Source organism: Octopus bimaculoides, chromosome 9, assembly GCF_046866305.1.
Source record: "Octopus bimaculoides isolate indiv1 chromosome 9, ASM4686630v1, whole genome shotgun sequence".
Taxonomy (NCBI): Eukaryota; Metazoa; Mollusca; class Cephalopoda; order Octopoda; family Octopodidae; genus Octopus; species Octopus bimaculoides.
In genome coordinates this window covers 77,394,567-77,412,066 of record NC_142936.1, presented here as the reverse complement: position 1 = coordinate 77,412,066, position 17,500 = coordinate 77,394,567, and the positions used below count along the sequence as shown (strand labels likewise).

Sequence of the window (17,500 nt, the reverse complement as noted above, 5' to 3'; positions counted from 1 at the left end):
CCACATCTCGCAAGGTTTCACTATGTATGTGTGCATGTGTGTGGGGGGGGGTCTGTGTGTGTGACGGTGTCTGTGTGTGTGTGTGTGTGTGTGTGTGTGCATGTTTATATGCATATTATGCGGGTGTGCGCGATAAGAATATATATATATATATGAGTATACAAACACATACGCACACACAGACCCCCCCCCCACACACACACACACATATTTATATATATATATATATATGCACACACATCCAGCATTAACAAGTATGGGCATGAAAATGGACATTTTCAATATAAAACCCATATATCTTTACTGTTGCTATGCTGAATTCTGCAAACAGCTATGACGAGAATGCTATAGAAGGACGAGACGGCAAGGAAGCGTGTACGAGGCGAAAAACTATCTTTATGCTGCAGACATTTTTCCTTCACTTTCCGTATAACAAAAAACAAAGAGATCAGATATTTAATTCTCAATAATCGTATTTCAATTTCGTTTTTTCTTAATTCATTTATTTGTTCATTTATTGGTGTTCTAGCTAAGAAGAGGATCCTATTGTTAGTTCTATATTTAATTTTACATGTTCAAATTTAGGGAGTTTTTTTAGATAGTTTAGTTTGGTTCAATTGATAAACGACATTTTATAACTGCCTAGGTGAAGTCATAATTGTGTGATGAAACTCCATTGTGAGGATCCATACACTCTCCATATATGTATGTATATGCATGTATATATATATATATGTGTGTGTGTGTTTGTGTGTGCATGTAAGTATATGTATATACAGAATATGGGGGTTTAGTTCACCGGTGATCTAAACGAATAGGTACGTAAAGTAAGTGCTCTAATGGATTATCAGGGTTCCAAGCTCGTAACTGAGATGGAAGCTATGGAACTGTTTTAGGTTTCCGATTTAGCAGATATATATTTGTGAAAGAGGACACCAAATGTCAAGGCATAACAAGCATCTCAAGTCATGTACATTATCATTCTTAAATTAGTTGAGGCCTAATTTAACTAATTTAAGAATAATAACGTATATGACTTGAGATGCTTGTTATGCCTTGATGTTTGTCGTCCTCTTTCACAAATATGCATATATGTATATCTATATATATACATATATATAAATAAATGTATATACATACATACATACATACATACATACATATATACATATGCACGTGTATTCGACAACTTTGTCCAGTTTATCCTCCTTTGTAAGAGAATTGATGTAATGTGACGTCAATTTGTATTGCTATTTCTAGCAGGTACGACGAGTTCATTGAAGCGCCCTGATCTCCTGGTGCACACTTTAACGTCATCTTGAAGGTGGAATTCAGGTCATAAATGACAACAAGGTGTCCTGTCCGAAACTTTAGAATCCTTCTCTTACTTAAAATAAACAACTTCATTACTGAAGAATATTGTAGTGAACTTGCAGTATCGCAGAGTGTGCAGAAAATCAACTTGTTATAGAAGATTGGACATTAAATCACGCTAAGAACAATGACAAAGATGTTGGATTGCTACAGCAGAAGTATTTAATCAGTACTGATATTTCAGATAAAATATCCCTTTTCGAAAGTATTAAAAGAACAAGAAAGAAATACGTCTGTTAGCTTGGCCTTCCAATTCGGAAATTCAACGACTTTAGATTTTATACATGTATTTTTATATTCTTTGTAAGTGTGATCGTTTTCGTCTAAGGGAGAAGACGAATCGTGTCGTTTGTAATATGGGATTTCAATGCAAGACATTAATAAATCGAGATTCTATACTGACCAACACATCCTAATCATGCTGGATGTACATAAAATAATACCAAAACTTATTTTCTACTCTATTTTGAAGCCATTTTCATTTCTGTTAAGGTAAAACATGATATCAGGTAACTGTTTATGAACTGCTGAGGTTTCACCTAGTAGTCTGTTAGTTTAATGACTTACCTCTGCATTCCCCACACTATAACATATCCTCAGAAAACTCTCAGAAAGTTTCTAACTCGACTTTTTTTTTCTCTTAACAGAGTGATATTGAATTCAAGTGTCCAGACAGTGAGTAACCTTTTGTTGTTTGATATATCTTGTTGAAAGTACTGTTTGTCTATTTTAGTTTTATTACGTTTAGAATTTTCGTCTCTTTATTTACAGAACTTATAAAAAAATTTAAAAAACAAAGAATAGCGTAGAAGGAAAACTACGTAGCACGAAATATAATCCATAAATTGATTTAATATGACAAAATATTTCTTCCTTTAATTAGACTCATATTACGGTTTTAACACCCTGGAAGTGTACTGGTTAAATGTGTATCTCCACCTTCAAGTAAATCTGTTCATTTAACATGCAAATTGTTTCACATTACAACTAAAAATAGTTTTTTGTATATAAGAATACGTATGACTCTTTTCATAATTGTTAATTAAAAATCAAACCGTTAAATCAACTAAAATAAAATGGCGGAGTTATAAGAGACTCAAACAGATTTTCTTACAAATCAAGCCGACGCCTACTCTACCTTTCATCCTTTCGGCTTTGAGACATAATGCATCAAGTACTTGGTTCGATTCTTATCTATCTCTTTCTCTCCCTCCATAAATGATGTGAGAAACCTTTTGCAGGGGCACTTACCGCACCTCATTTTTCCTAAAAAATGAACAGTCGAGCGGGTGGTTGGTTACATTCGTATAAAAGAAAAGCTGAATGGCAACACAGACTGTTCAAACGAAACAGAAGACGACTACTTTTTTCTCATGCATATATATATATATATATGTATATATATATATATATATATGTATATATATATATATATATATATATATATATATATATATATATATATATATATATATATATATAAGTATATGATTTAACTTGTTAAACACAGTTCAACAAATTCATTCATATTTATGTAATGGAGGAGATTAGATGTTAAAATGGAATATAGTTTTTATTATTTATGTTGCTATACAATTTGTTCTATACAAAAAGACTCAGATATTCATAATTTAAAATCGGAATAGTCAAATTTGTACTCGTTGGTAACTGGGATAAAAATTAAAGAAGACGTTAGGAGTACATAGCTTTTCTCTCAGTAATCATATTGACGATATTTTTTCCGAAGACACCAAAAATTCTAGTCTCTTAGTTATCGATGACGCCGACAACGACATTGACTATGACGACGACAATGGCAACAATACCATTAACAATATGTTGTTGATGATGATGATGACGACGACGACGACAACAACGAATTGGCTAAGATGAATGCTATTAGCTATATAATCTACGTTCAACAACATATTCCACTATGGAAGCCTCCATAACATCATCTGACAAGTAAGATTCATAACCAGCAAGATTATCCTACCAAACAACCTTTGTCATTCATGTGGAAAAAAAGGGTCATGCGTCATAAATATACCAATCTAATAATAATAATAAGTCAGCAAGTGCCATTCTTACGTTTATAGCGGTTTCAGATTCTATTCAAAAGTCACTTCCAGTAACTACACTAAAGAAAAATGTTGAGGCTTTAAGTGCTTCAGGAAATACAAAAAAGAAATGTTATTAACACCGCTTTTGTCATTAATATGAAATTGGCTTTTCGACATCCCAAAATGTTATTAGTTTTTTCTTTTTTTTCTTTTTACGATGATATTCTTGATTACTATTTATAATAATACTAGCAGTATAGCCCGGCTTTGCCCGGGATTAAGTTGGGATTATTAAACTAATCAAGTTCGTTATTTCAGACCAAACTAAGTAACATCGACGTCAAATTTGGGCAGAATCAGTTTCGCGACAGGAGCGCATAAATTGGGAGTTTGATCGGCAGAGGTGATCAGGTTACTCATGCCAGCCTTTTGAAAGCACCATCCTCATCATCTGACCCCTCTTTGCCCATGAGTTGGGAACCCTTCGAACAACGAAAATAGAATGCCCAAAAGGGCTCCCGATTCTCTGTGTCAGAAGCGGTTATGTTCAGATCACAACTAAGTATTAAGTATATGTGTATATATATATATATATATATATATATATATGGGCAACACACACACACACACACACACACACACACACACACACACACACACACACACACACACACACACACGCGTATGTACACCAATTTCATACATTTTTTTTGTACGCATACATGTTCGTACGTGTGTGCGTGTGTTGCCCGTATATCAACAAAACACTTTTTTCATCGATGGAAAAAAAACAACAAAAGTCTTAAAAACGTGCTAGAAGGGGACTTAACTCCTGTTGTAAACAATGATGGTTTTCTCCGACTTGAAAATTGTTAAAATGTTTGGTTGAAAATTTATTTTTACTGCTATTCGCTGGTACCTCTGTGGAAAATAAGTTGACGAAAATGCAGCTAGGGTCATGACGAATGTCCCCCGAAAATTGGAGCGACATGCGTGCTAATTTGTGGACGTGCATAAATTACATTCACGTACACACACACACACACACACATCCTGCCTTTTATATATACGGATGAAAGGATTGTTGTATGCGTTCACCGTTGGAGTAGAATCTTTGGTGTCTTCGGAAAAATGTCGACATTACATTTAGTATTTTAACTATTCACAATTATTTTCGGTCAAACAATTATGCTTATTTCTCCCGCACAAATTTGTAGGGGTTTTGATAAAGATTGTAAAGCTTTTGCTACTTATAGTCGATTTTATACTGAAAATATATTTTTAAAAAAGAAAACTAATTGCGTATTAAAAAGAAACGATAAAAGAAGGCAGTATTTCTTCATGTCATGGCGAGATTTTGCTTGTGAGAAATACAAAGACATTAAAAATGGCTATAGGATGTTCCCAAACTTTTAACGAACTCCTTCCTTCGGATGAATGTTTCTTTCTTTAATTTTCAACTTCGTTAAATTACACCTAAACATTATAAATTTTTAAGTTGGACATATAACAAGCTTATTGTCAAGTCCCATTGCATATTATTGATCGATCCTTTGAAGCTTTTGAAACTAATGTATAATTTATTTCAATTTCGTAAAATGTCTTTTGGGATGAAGCTGTAACTGCTAGCCAAAGAATAATTACTATCATAATTACTGTTAATTATGTGAATGTAGCATTTAGTTATATTCATAATGATGTTGTATGTAGATCAAGTAAAGAGGAGCATGACAAGTGTTTAGGTAAGTTGAGTAACGCTAACAAAGATCATCAGTTTAGATATTTAACCTAAATACCTATTTCTCCACCCTGAAGACAGAAGCCGGATTTACTTAACGTTTATAACCTTCCACTACTGGTTGCATATCTTTGGCTTTTTGCGAACTACATCAGCCAATAGTATGGAGTAATTCCGAGTTCCCAGAAACAGCTGTCAGATCTGTAACACCATACCTTCTCCCCTTACTTTTCTGTGTCTCTGTACTCTGTGTAAGTCTGCTCTGTTAATATATGAACAACTATACATTTATACTTGAATGATCATCGTCAGAATATTTTCAGTCTTTGTTTTTTCTCTATTTACTTGTATACATGTATGTCTATTTTATTTATCTAGCTCAAGCGGTTTTATTTGTTTATCTGCATCATTATCTCCTTATCAGCTCGCCTAGATTCCTCTTATAGCCACTCTTTACCCAAATCATTTGAGCGCTAGGAAGTGTTTTCTACATTGAGCATCTCCGGATCTCATCTGTTGACTATATATATATCTATAGATCGCTAGTCACTAAACCTTTTTCTATTTTCTTTCCCTGTTTATTTCTGTGTTCCTTTCTGTCGAAGAGCGTAGGCTCGAAACGTAAAAGACTTTCTCACTTCCCGTGTGTTAAACTAATACATCTGTTTGTTGTTTACACGCCTGTCTTCGTCTTTTGTTGTTTTTTTTTTGTAAATTCTCACTATATATATATATATATATATATATATATATATATATATATACAGAGAGAGAGAGAGAGAGAGAGAGAGAGAGAGAGAGAGAGAGAGAGAGATATGAGTCTAGAGATTCTAACACTTAATGACCCAAATGAAGTCTGTTTTGAAAGTCATATCTGCACATTTAGAACATTCATCTACTAGTTTATAATATCATGGAAATTGCTATAAACCAAACTTCAAGCAACTATAAGCAACAGTATTTTCTCAATCGATATCGTCTGGAATACGCAATGATTTATTTATATATTTCTAGCGTAACGACAAAAACGCGCTTTCAAAGTGATAACATTTTCCAGAATTAACGTAAGCTTAGCATGCTTATTTTGACTTACAGCATTAAAGCACTTACTCCCGACATTTACTTCTTTATTGTGGAAATGATTTTGTCCGATAGCAAATTACACAGCGTTTAAGAAGCTAGTTGATCAAGATGCAACAAGTCAGTTCCTATCCAGTGTATAACTTTATCATCAACATTACGACAGTGGACAGTGATGTGACTGCGTGGTTAAGAAGTTCTTTTCGCAACCGTACAGTTCCAGGTACAGTCACTTTGCCGAGCCTTTTATTAAAGGCGAAATGCACATTTAACATTTTGGGGACCAAACGGCGTTCTGGAGAAACACGTTCCGTTGAAATGGAATATACCCAAAACAAAATTATCTCACCATTAAAAATACAATTGTCTCAGTTAAAATTCATTCTAGTTTCTCTTAATCGATTCAGTATAACCTTGATGTTCAGGTTCAATTCCTCCTTGGTAATTGTACCGAAAGATATAACATCGGATTATTTTATTCTTTATATCACCCAAGGTTCTTGCAGTTTTTAATCAATAAGGTTTCCGTGTCTACCTCTCAGCAAACCAATAGCAGTATTAATGGTAGTGATTTCAGGAAGTTATCATCGATATGAATTTGATAGGAAGAACCTCAAAGAGAGAATTTCGCAAAAAATTTCCTTCCAGCTTTTGAATGATAAGCAGATTTGATATTAGGCTTGAATATGAGTCACAAGGAATTTTGTGAATAATGCTTTCTTTATAATTACCACCGAAGTGTATAACTCAGGTGTCCAATATCAACAATAGAGTACGCCCACTTGCTACACCTGATAACTGACACTCAGTGGATTATGGCGACGAGTGTTCCACATGATCCGATGAACAGAACAGCCTGCTCGTGAAATTAACGTGCAAGCAGCTGGGCACGCCACAGATACGTGTACCTTTAATGTAGTTCTCGGGAAGATTCAACATGACACAGAGTGTAACAAGACTAGTCGTTTGAATTAGTTACAACTCATCTTTGTACAGCCGTGGCCAAAAGATTGGAACGTAGATCTGAAAATTAGAATCTTTATATTAAATGCCGTAAGTTATATTTAATTTGTAAGACATGTATTTCTTTATTGCCCACAGGGAGCTAAACATAGAAGGGACAAGCAAGAACAGACAAAGGGATTAAGTCGATTACATCGACTCCAGTGCGTAGCTGGTACTTGTTTAATCGGCCCCGAAAGGATGAAAGGCAAAGTTGACCTCGGCGGAATTTGAACTCAGAACGTAACAGCAAACGAAATACTGCTAAGCATTTCACCCGGCGTGCTAACGTTTCTGCCAGCTCGCCGCCATTTTAATTTGTAATATATTATTACTTGACCAAAAGTTTGGAACATAGGTGTGAAAATTAGACTTTTTATAGGTGTGAAAATTAGACTTTTTATAGGTGTGAAAATTAGACTTTATTTTAAATGCCCAAATATATACGTTGTATATATTTGAATCGAATTGTATTTTGGCATAACAATTTTAATTTCTAAAAAAATGTTCCAAAATTTTGGGCACGACTGTAAGCTGAGTGAACTGGTGCAATGTTAAATAAAGTCTCTTGCGCAAGAACATAAAGCGCCACCGCGAACCGAACTCACGACCTTGAACCGAATACTCTGAACACTAAGTCAGGAAAAGCCTCTAATATACTTTATTCAATCCTTTTTCATAACTGAATAACTATTGGGAAAAAATATGAATTGGTAGCTTCCAAGATTCAAAATATGACATGCATATTTCCTTTTGATTTAATTCTGTTCTGAGTTCAAATTCCGTTGAGGTCGATTTTTGCCTTTTATCCTTTCGTTATAGATAAAATAAAATACCAATTGAACGATGGGGTCGATGTAACTGACTTCATTCTCGCCCGAAATTGCTGACCTTGTGACAAAATTTGAAGCCAATGTTAATATTTAATACAAGTTGGCAATCTGGCAGAATCATTACCGTGCCAGACAAAATGCTTATCAGCATTCTGTCTTCATCTTCATTTTATGTTCATTTTTTGTTCAACTTCCAGCGGTGTAGAATTTGGCTTTCATCTTTACGGGATTATTTTAGTTCTATGAAGCAATACGTAATCTTTCCAAGAAATGATGATGAACATGGTATTGAGATGGAGGCAACGGACTTTTTCTCAGAGACAATATTGAAGCTGTCCTGAAGATGTCACTAATGGTTCATCCGAAACAACCGGAGAACATGTGTTCTGCAAAATACCAAAAGTGATAATGAGTAATGTAGGACCTAAAACGAAGTCGCTCATTGCAGAACCGGGTTTATGTCTCTGAGTTCATTACAATGTTTATAAATAGTTTTCGTGACAATTGAAGATATTGTAAATTTATTGACGCAGTGAGAGCGTGAATCATACTTCCTATTGATCAAAAATGACGAGACAGCTGCAATTGAGAAATATGTCGGTTAATACCTGTGTGGACCTCAAACAACAGAAAAAAGAGATCGAATTTAAAAAATCGATCATTACATCAAGGTTGCCGATACTTTGGATCTTGTTCAAAACGGGGGCACCAGTTTTCATTAATGTTTTATGTAGTGTTTTTGGTACCGAAAGACTTTCAAACTTTGTATACTTATCTATTTTGTGTTATAGAACAGAAAAAAATTTTTGTATTCGGATTTATTTCATGTAAAAAATTGTCTTATTTCGATAATTTCAACCAATCACTGACAAGTATTCAGCTGTTTACAAGTTACTCCTTTGGCACTTTAAGCGGTGTAAAGCGTATTTAATCTCCATTACTTCAGACATTTTGCAGAGGCAACACACGTGTGTTCGTTTTCCCTAACCCTAACCCTAACCCTAATTGACTTGCTCCTTCCCTCAAAAACCATGCCTTGTGCCTATAATAGAAAGGTTTATTAGCTACTGCCAATATGCTTCAGCCATTTTTTGACAAGGAAATAATAATTTTATCACCGCCGAGATTCGTTTGTTTACGTAGTCAGCACTTAATTTTTACGGCTGAATGGACGTCAGTCATTGGTTGAAATTACAGAAATACGACAACTTTAACATGAAATAACTTGCGATGTACGTTTTTTAGTTAAGAAGACTAAGAGAAAAAGATGTTTTATATGACACATTCTACCAGTGTCCCAAGTTTCAAAGTGTTTCGTTAAGAAAATACTGGTGCCCCCGTTTTGAACAAGATCCGATACTTTTACCTGAACAAAATGAAAATTCTAAAATACAAATTCTGTAGTCACGAACACACATTTCTTAAAGGAAAATGGCTTGCATTTGATGGGGAAAACACACGCAAACGCAAAACTGTTCAACATGGAACGTGTTGGATAAATTGATACTAAAATATCTGATATTGAAACAAATTTATTTACACTGTCAAGCTAATTTTTCTTCTTACTTCAAACTATAATGAATAGCGGCAGTTTAGCCATTAGCACGTTTTGTTAAGGTGCTCCAGAAACAGGTTTTCTATATGAAACTTTGCCACTAGTGGTTGCGGACTAAGACAAAACAGTTGGCCTTGTTGAAACTGATGTATTAAATATCAATATTGATTTCAAATTTTAACTCAAGACCAGCAGTTATGAGTTTTAATTATTACTGTGCTAAATAGATATTACCTAATGACATCAATGACGAACAGCATATTTGAGTATGTGCTTCAGAGAGTTTTAATAGGGCTAACTGACGTATTAATAAAAATATGCATTGATTAAACGGTTGAAATACACAACAGCCCTACTTCTGAAATTTGTAACGCAGCTGCTAGAGCTCATATCAGCGAAATCAGTCTATTTAGTTTCAATGGAAAATATCAAACAAAAATCCACAGATACACACATTGATAGAAAACCGTCTTATATAGATATACGTGTATTTGTGTGTATGTGTGTGTGTGTGCGCGTGTATGTGTGTGTGTCAGTATGTTTGTGTATGTGTGTATCTCTCTGTGTTTGTGTTTGTGGGTGTGTATGTGTGTTTGTGTGTGTATGCATTTGTGTGTTTGTGTGTGCTTGTGTGTGTATGTGTGTTTGTGCGTTTGTATATGTATGTGTGTGTATGAGTGTGCTTGTGTTTATGTGTGTGAGTGTGTTTGTTTGTTTGTGCGTTTGTGTGTGTGTTTGTGGTTGCGCCCCAACACCACTTAACAACCGCTATTGGTTTGTTTACGTCACCCTAACTTGGCAATTCCTCAGAAGCAGAATGATAGAATAAGTACCAAACTTTTAAAAAACAGAACAAATGTATCGAGGCTGATTTGTTCGACTAAACTCTTCAAGACGGTGCCCCAGCATGGCCGCAGTCTAATAACAAACAACTAAGAAAGATAAAGATAAAAGATATTTATATATGGGCGCAGGAGTGACTGTGTGGTAAGTTGCTTGCTTACCAACCACATGGTTCCGGGTTTAGTCCCACTGTGTGGCACCTTGGGCAAGTGGCTTCTTCTATAGCCTTGGGCCGACCAAAGCTTTGCGAGTGGATTTGATGGACGGAAACTGAAAGAAGCCCGTCGTGTATAAACATGTGTGTGTGTGTGTGTGTGTGTGTGTGTGTGTGTGTGTGCGTGTGTGTGTGTGTGTGTGTGTGTGTGTGTGTGTGTGTGTGTGTTTGTGTGTCCCTTCGTTTCCCCAACATCGCTTGACAACCGATGGTGGTGTGTTTAAGTCCCCGTAACTTAGCGGTCCAGCAAAAATAAACCGATAGAATAAGTACAAGGCTAACAAAGAATATGTTCTGCCGTCGACTTGCTCGACTAAAGGCGGTGCCCCAGCATGGACGCAGTCAAATGACTGAAACAAGTAAAACGAATAAAAAAAAGAATGTATATATATATATATATATATACATACATAAAAAAAAGAATATATATATATATATATATATATATATATATATATACATACATGAATACATGCATACATACATACATACATGTGTGTGTATGTGTGTGTGTGTGTTAGTCTGCTGTTGTATAATATTGATTGCTATTCGTAGAATGTCGAGCGACCACGTAGGTGTTTCTCGATGGACCCATATGATACTAAGCGGATGAGAGGTGAAACTCCATTTAGATAAGATGCTCACCAGCGGCAGGTAATAGTCCTCTGAACTTTTCCTTCCCATTCTATACTCCTACCCATTCTATACAGACGAAACAATATGCCTTCATTTTATTTCTGTTTTCAAAGTAGTGAGCCATTTTGCCTCTATAAAAAAATTCCACAGCATTTACAATACAAGATTCTAATGTCTTTCATTCTTTGTTTCTATTTACAGAATGGTTCAACATTGGATATATGTGTTACCATATCGTTGAAAAGCAAATGCCATGGGACTTGGCTGATGACTCATGTAAAAGGTAACATAGACGTTAATTGTAGCCATGTGTATATTGTCACTAACAATGTCTCCCCAACTAATATATTGTTTGTTTCAGTTGGATGAATTATCTTTTGCTTGTTTGAATTATTGGACTGCAATGATGGCGGGGCACCACTTTGAAAACTTTAGTCAAACAAATCGATCCCAGTATTTATTTCTTAAGCCTGGCTCTTATTCAGAAGCGTTAGGTTTCAGTGAATGTAAACCAACACCGGTAGTCAAGAAGTGTGGGGCGACAAACAACACATCTTATTATAGCAGAAACAGCTGTAAGCTAACGAAGTTCATTACGTAACATTTGATTTTTCTGATGTCGTCTCGGTTTTTATTACCAATCTATACTCATATAACATTGTGTTCTGGACCTTACGTATATTGAGTTCTACACCAGGTTATTTATCTCGCTATGCCTAAGCAAAATATGAACGCGTGGGGGGTGTATTTGAGAGAGAGGGGGGTGAGGGAGAGAGGGAGCGAGAGAGGGAGAGAGGGGAGAGAGGGGGAGAGAGGGAGAGAGGGAGAGAGGGAGAGAGGGATGGACAGAGAGAGGGAGAGAGAGAGGGGGAGAGAGAGAGGGGGGGAGAGAGGGAGAGAGAGGGAGAGAGGGAGAGAGAGGGAGAGAGAGTGTGAGAGAGAGTGTGAGAGAGAGTGTGAGAGAGAGTGTGAGAGAGAGTGTGAGAGAGAGCGCGTCTGTGTGTGTGTGGAGGCGCGTGGATTAGTTGTTAGGGTGTTGGATTCATTGTCACAAGATTCCTGAACCGGGCGACGCGTTGTGTTCTTGAGCAAAACACTTCATTTCACGTTGCTCCAGTCCACTAAGTTGGCAAAAATGAGTAACCCTGTGACAGACTGGCGTCCTATCCAGGTGGGGAGTTTATACGCCATGGAAACCGGGAAACCGGCCCCTGTGATTCTGCATGCCTCGGAAAGGAACTTATATATATATATATGGATTGTTTTGCAGCATCTTGTAATGCCTTTGGCATGGAAATTAATTTAAAAAATACCAAGGTAATGTTCACCCCATCACTAGGGGAAGCATATAGCGAACCAAATATAATGGTGCATGGAACTAGGTTGGGTGTGGTTGACACTTTTTGTTTACCTGGGTGGTTCTCTGGATGCAGAAATACACCTGTGCATTCAGAAGGTCTCTGTAGCCTTTGGAAAACTTGAAAAGAAAGTGTGGGCAGATCATGTCATCAATATCAAGACCAAGATGAGTGTGTAAAAGGCCTGCATTCTAAGTGCTCTGTTGTACACTTTGGAAACATGGACAGTACATTGTAAGCACCTTGATTTGCTTGAACTCTTTAACCAAAAGTGTTTAAGAAGAATCCTAAACATCAAATGGCAACAGAAATTACTTGAGGCACAAATCCTTATAGATTCACGAGCATTGAATCTACCATAATATCCTCTTAAATGCATTGGGTAGGCCATGTTGTGTGCATGAATGAGGAAAGACTCCCAAACCAAGTATGTTACATTCGATTGCACACTGGGAAACACCCTCAGCACAAACCAAGAAAAAGATATAAGGATTACATAAAAAACAACCTTAAAGATCTTCAGCTTCAAGATCAGAACTGAGAAGCGCTTGCTTTAAAGTGGAGGTAAATGGAGAGGATGTGAAGGAAGGCTGCAGAATGTTTGAAGAGAGACGTCTTATTCATGCTAGCTTCGAAAAGGCCACAGTATGACTATCAATAAGAACACAGTGAGCTGGATTTGTGAGGTGTGTGGTCGTTTACTGCTCTCTAAATCTGGGTACATCACTCATTTAAAATCACATAAAAAGCCAACTGTATGCAGTTCTATCCCTCCAATACTAGGTGAGGCAACATTTGTGGTGTGCAAAAAGATCTGCAAATCAATATCTAGTCTTAAAAGGTATATGAGGGTACATAAGGATGACATCCCACAAGCTGACCCAATAACTCCAATACAGGGCACATCTTTTGTCTGTCATGTTTGCTGCAGACCGAGCAAATCTAATGCTGGACTTAAAAGCCACCTAAGGGGCCATGGACAGACGTTTAGAACTGATGATGGTTGATGGGGGTACGTGGCGAAACGGCAAACATCTGCAAAGATGAAGTAATCACCGTGAAAGAGCCGCTTTCTAACCTAGGCCCAAGGCTCTATTGCAGTTTCAACATCAACAACAGTATATGTATGTATGTATGTATGTATGTATGTATGTATGTATGTATAAACGTATGCATGTATGTATGTATGTGTGCATGCATGCATGTATGTATGTATGTATGTATACGTGCACATTTGTATGTTTTGTTTCATATATGTCTTCTCATACATATAATTGCATATGTAGACATCCTTATATATACTTAAATGATAAACTTCTGGAAAGTTTTACAGATTTTTACAGTTCCAATGATTGCTTGTATCTGTAGTCTTCGAATTAGCTTTCTCCTTTCTAATTTTGAAAAGCCTAATTTCTCAAAATTGGTATTTAGGCAGCGTGTTAAATATCCCTGGGTCCCAATAATTACAGGTATAAACCTTAACTTGTTATCTGGAAAGAGTAACTGCACATTTCTCAATAGTTCAACGTAGGTATTCTTTTTTTTACTCATCTTCAGCTTTATTTTAACATCCACTTGGCAGCTAATTTCCACAACTGTACACTTCTCTATCTGTTTCTCTTCTCTATCCCAAATCATTATATCAAATCTCTGTCTGTCTGTCTGTCTGTCTGTATGTATGTATGTATGTATGTATGTATGTATATTTGTATGTGCATTTCTGAATCAGAAATTTGTTGTAATTACGAGTATTATTTTCATGCATTTCTTCAATGTTTGTAGCCTCCATTCCAATTTGGTAACGATAGATGATTACTGGACAAATATGGACATATCAGCAGCAGTCAAAAAAAAAGGACATGATGAATATTGGATCGGTAAGTAAACATTCACTTAATATTGCTGGGGGGGGGGTTCTATGTGAGTGAGTAACAATAATGGATCTCCGTTATTTCGACGATGAAGATTATACTTTTTGATTAATTGACTTACTTGCTTGGTGAATTAGCCCTTGGTGGCTTAGCATTCCAGGACCAAGGGTATCCTTAACGCATTTCTTAACAGAAGTTGCATGACACGATGCATGATAATGTTGGATCTTTGAATCACAAATACAATCCATCTGACGGGCTTCTGCACAGTTTCCGTCTATCACAAAGCTTGGGCTGACCCGAGGCTATGGTAAAAGACACTTGCCTAGGATGCCGCGCAGTGGAATCAAACCTGAAACTTCTTGGTTGCAAAATGATTATCATATTCATTCGGCCATTTTAAATCTACTTACAATAGGAAGGACCACCAGAAACACCTACGCTCCAGGAGGCGGCGCTGATCGTGAAGAAAGATTATGCTTTGCACTTACCCAAACAAAAACAGTATTACAAAGTGAGCTACATAGAACATCTCAAGGAATACAACGGGTTCCTTAACCTTCTTAGAACTGGGCCCATGTGTCTCACTTTACCGCCACTTGGGCTCCCGAGCAAAAATATAAATTGTTAGATATACAACTCAAGAGACTGCAGGCAAATTAATGGACAGAATCAGCGCGTCTTATTTTTCTATGTGCGTTGTTTATTGCCGCTTTACCGAGAATCCGGGAGTGGTGGCGCAATGGCCCAGTGATTAGGGCAGCGGACACGCGGTCATAGGATCGCGGTTTCGATTCCCAGACCGGGCGTTGTGAGTGTTTATTGAGCGAAAACACCTAAAAAGCTTCACGAGGCTCCGGCAGGGGATGGTGACGAACCCTGCTGTACTCTTCCACCACAACTTTCTCTCACTCTTACTTCCTGTTGTGCCTGTGATTCAAAGGGTCAGCCTTGTCACACTGTGTCACGCTGAATATCCCCGAGAATTACGTTAAGGGTACACGTGTCTGTGGAGTGCTCAGCCACTTGCACTTTAATTTCACGAGCAGGCTGTTCCGTTGATCGGATCAACTGGAACCCTCGACATCGGAAGCGACGGAGTGCCAACACACACACACATACACACACACACACACACACACACACACACACACACACACACACACACCGGGAATCCGGTAGAGTTGACGTTTAAACTATTAACGCTATAGCGGGAATATAGCGTGACAGTGTTACTAATCCATGTTTGAATAGATTTCAGTGAGGACTGGGGTTGAGAGAATAGAGTTAAACAGGATTTACTGGACATCATTTGATTTGCTAAATAAAAATAAATGATATAAATAATTTGTCTAACTTCCACATACAAAAAGATTGCCTACTCGCTTGTATTTCTAACCATAGGCTATAATTAATATTTCGACTGTCACTTGCTTTTGTCCTTCTACATTTAATTTGTGTGTGCATCAGTATGTGTGTGTGTCTGTGTCTCTTTGTGTGTGTATGTGTGTGTGTGTGTGTGTGTGTGTGTGTGTGTGTGTGTGTGTGTGTGTGTAATTGCTAGGTTGGCATTTTTCGGTAGAGATTTCTGATGCATCGCCAAAAACGTTGACGCTGTTAAAAGTACGGCAGAAGTCGTTTAACCTTCCTTTTTCTTATAAAAGAGAGATATGCATCCCTCTTACTCTCTCTCTCCCTCTATCTACGTCTCTCTCCCACCCTTTCTATCAATCTATCTCCCCTTCTCTCTCTCTCTCTTTCTCTCTCTTTCTCTCTCGGCGACTTCCTTACCCTCTTTCTTCTGTCTCTTTTCCATCTCTCTCTCACTTTCTCTCTGCATTACGCCCTAACACTCTAAAGTTTCTACCATCAACACTGTTCTGTCTATGCTGTGCTCCTGTGCTGAAGAAGATAGTCTTATCGACTGAATTAAACTCCAGCATATTACTGGTATTGAGCAAGCCCAAATAAACCGATGAGTGTCTGATCCGGCAACCACTATAAGGCAACACAAGAGAATTTGTAGGTAACAATAAGTTTGATTTCTAGGGTTGTGCCCTAAACACAGACAATTTCATTCTTCTTGGCCGTCATGCATATTGACTACAACGACATCTACTGGATATTATCACAGTTACTTAGATCATGAACCTGCAATTTTTGTTGGCACTCCGTCGCTTACGACGTCGAGGGTTCCAGTTGATCCGATCAACGGAACAGCCTGCACGTGAAATTAACGTGCAAGTGGCTGAGCACTCCACAGACACGTGTACCCTTAACGTAGTTCTCGGGGGTATTCAGCGTGACACGGTGTGACAAGGCTGACCCTTTGAATTACAGGCACAACAGAAACAGGAAGTAAGAGTGAGAAAAAGTTGTGGTGAAAGAGTACAGCAAGGGTTCGCCTCCATCCCCTGCCGGAGCCTCGTGGAGCTTTAGGTGTTTTCGTTCAATAAGCACTCACCACGCCCGGTCTGGGAATCGAAACCGCGATCCTATGACCGCGAGTCCGCGGTCCTAACCACTGGGCCATTGCGCGTCCGAGCCTGCAATAGATAATAGATAAAGGCATTTCGAACTCCGAGCTATGAAAGGGTAGAGCGCTGTAAAACATGAACGGCGTCACTCTATTGTCGCCTCCAACTCATGCTTTATTAATAATACTCACGAAAAGTGGTACGTACCAATGTTCTGTAACATATTTAAAAATTATAAATAGAATTTATTTAACCATGCTTACAAATATCAAAGCTATTATTTTTAGTTTTGTGGCGCCAAACACCTTACTGTTAACATATCAACTTTGTCGTCCTGTTTCCAGGTATGTCTGAGTAAACTGCTGTCGTGTGTACGTATATTTCATGTGAATATATGATTTGTGCGTATGTGTCCACCTATGTGCGTATGCATTTATTATATTAACAAAAACTGCA

The 17,500-nt window shown here is 37.3% G+C and overlaps 1 protein-coding gene across 1 annotated transcript in view; it reads left to right on the top strand.

Annotated features, from left to right (window-relative positions):
• The window catches only part of LOC106868257 (uncharacterized), a 228,182-nt gene that overhangs the window by 62,863 nt on the left and 147,819 nt on the right, over nt 1-17,500 (top strand). The window contains exons 2-4 of the mRNA XM_089358208.1: nt 2,022-2,049; nt 11,540-11,621; nt 14,479-14,573. Coding sequence (XP_089214334.1) covers nt 2,022-2,049; nt 11,540-11,621; nt 14,479-14,573 — 205 coding nt within the window. The remainder of the gene's footprint in view (nt 1-2,021; nt 2,050-11,539; nt 11,622-14,478; nt 14,574-17,500) is intronic.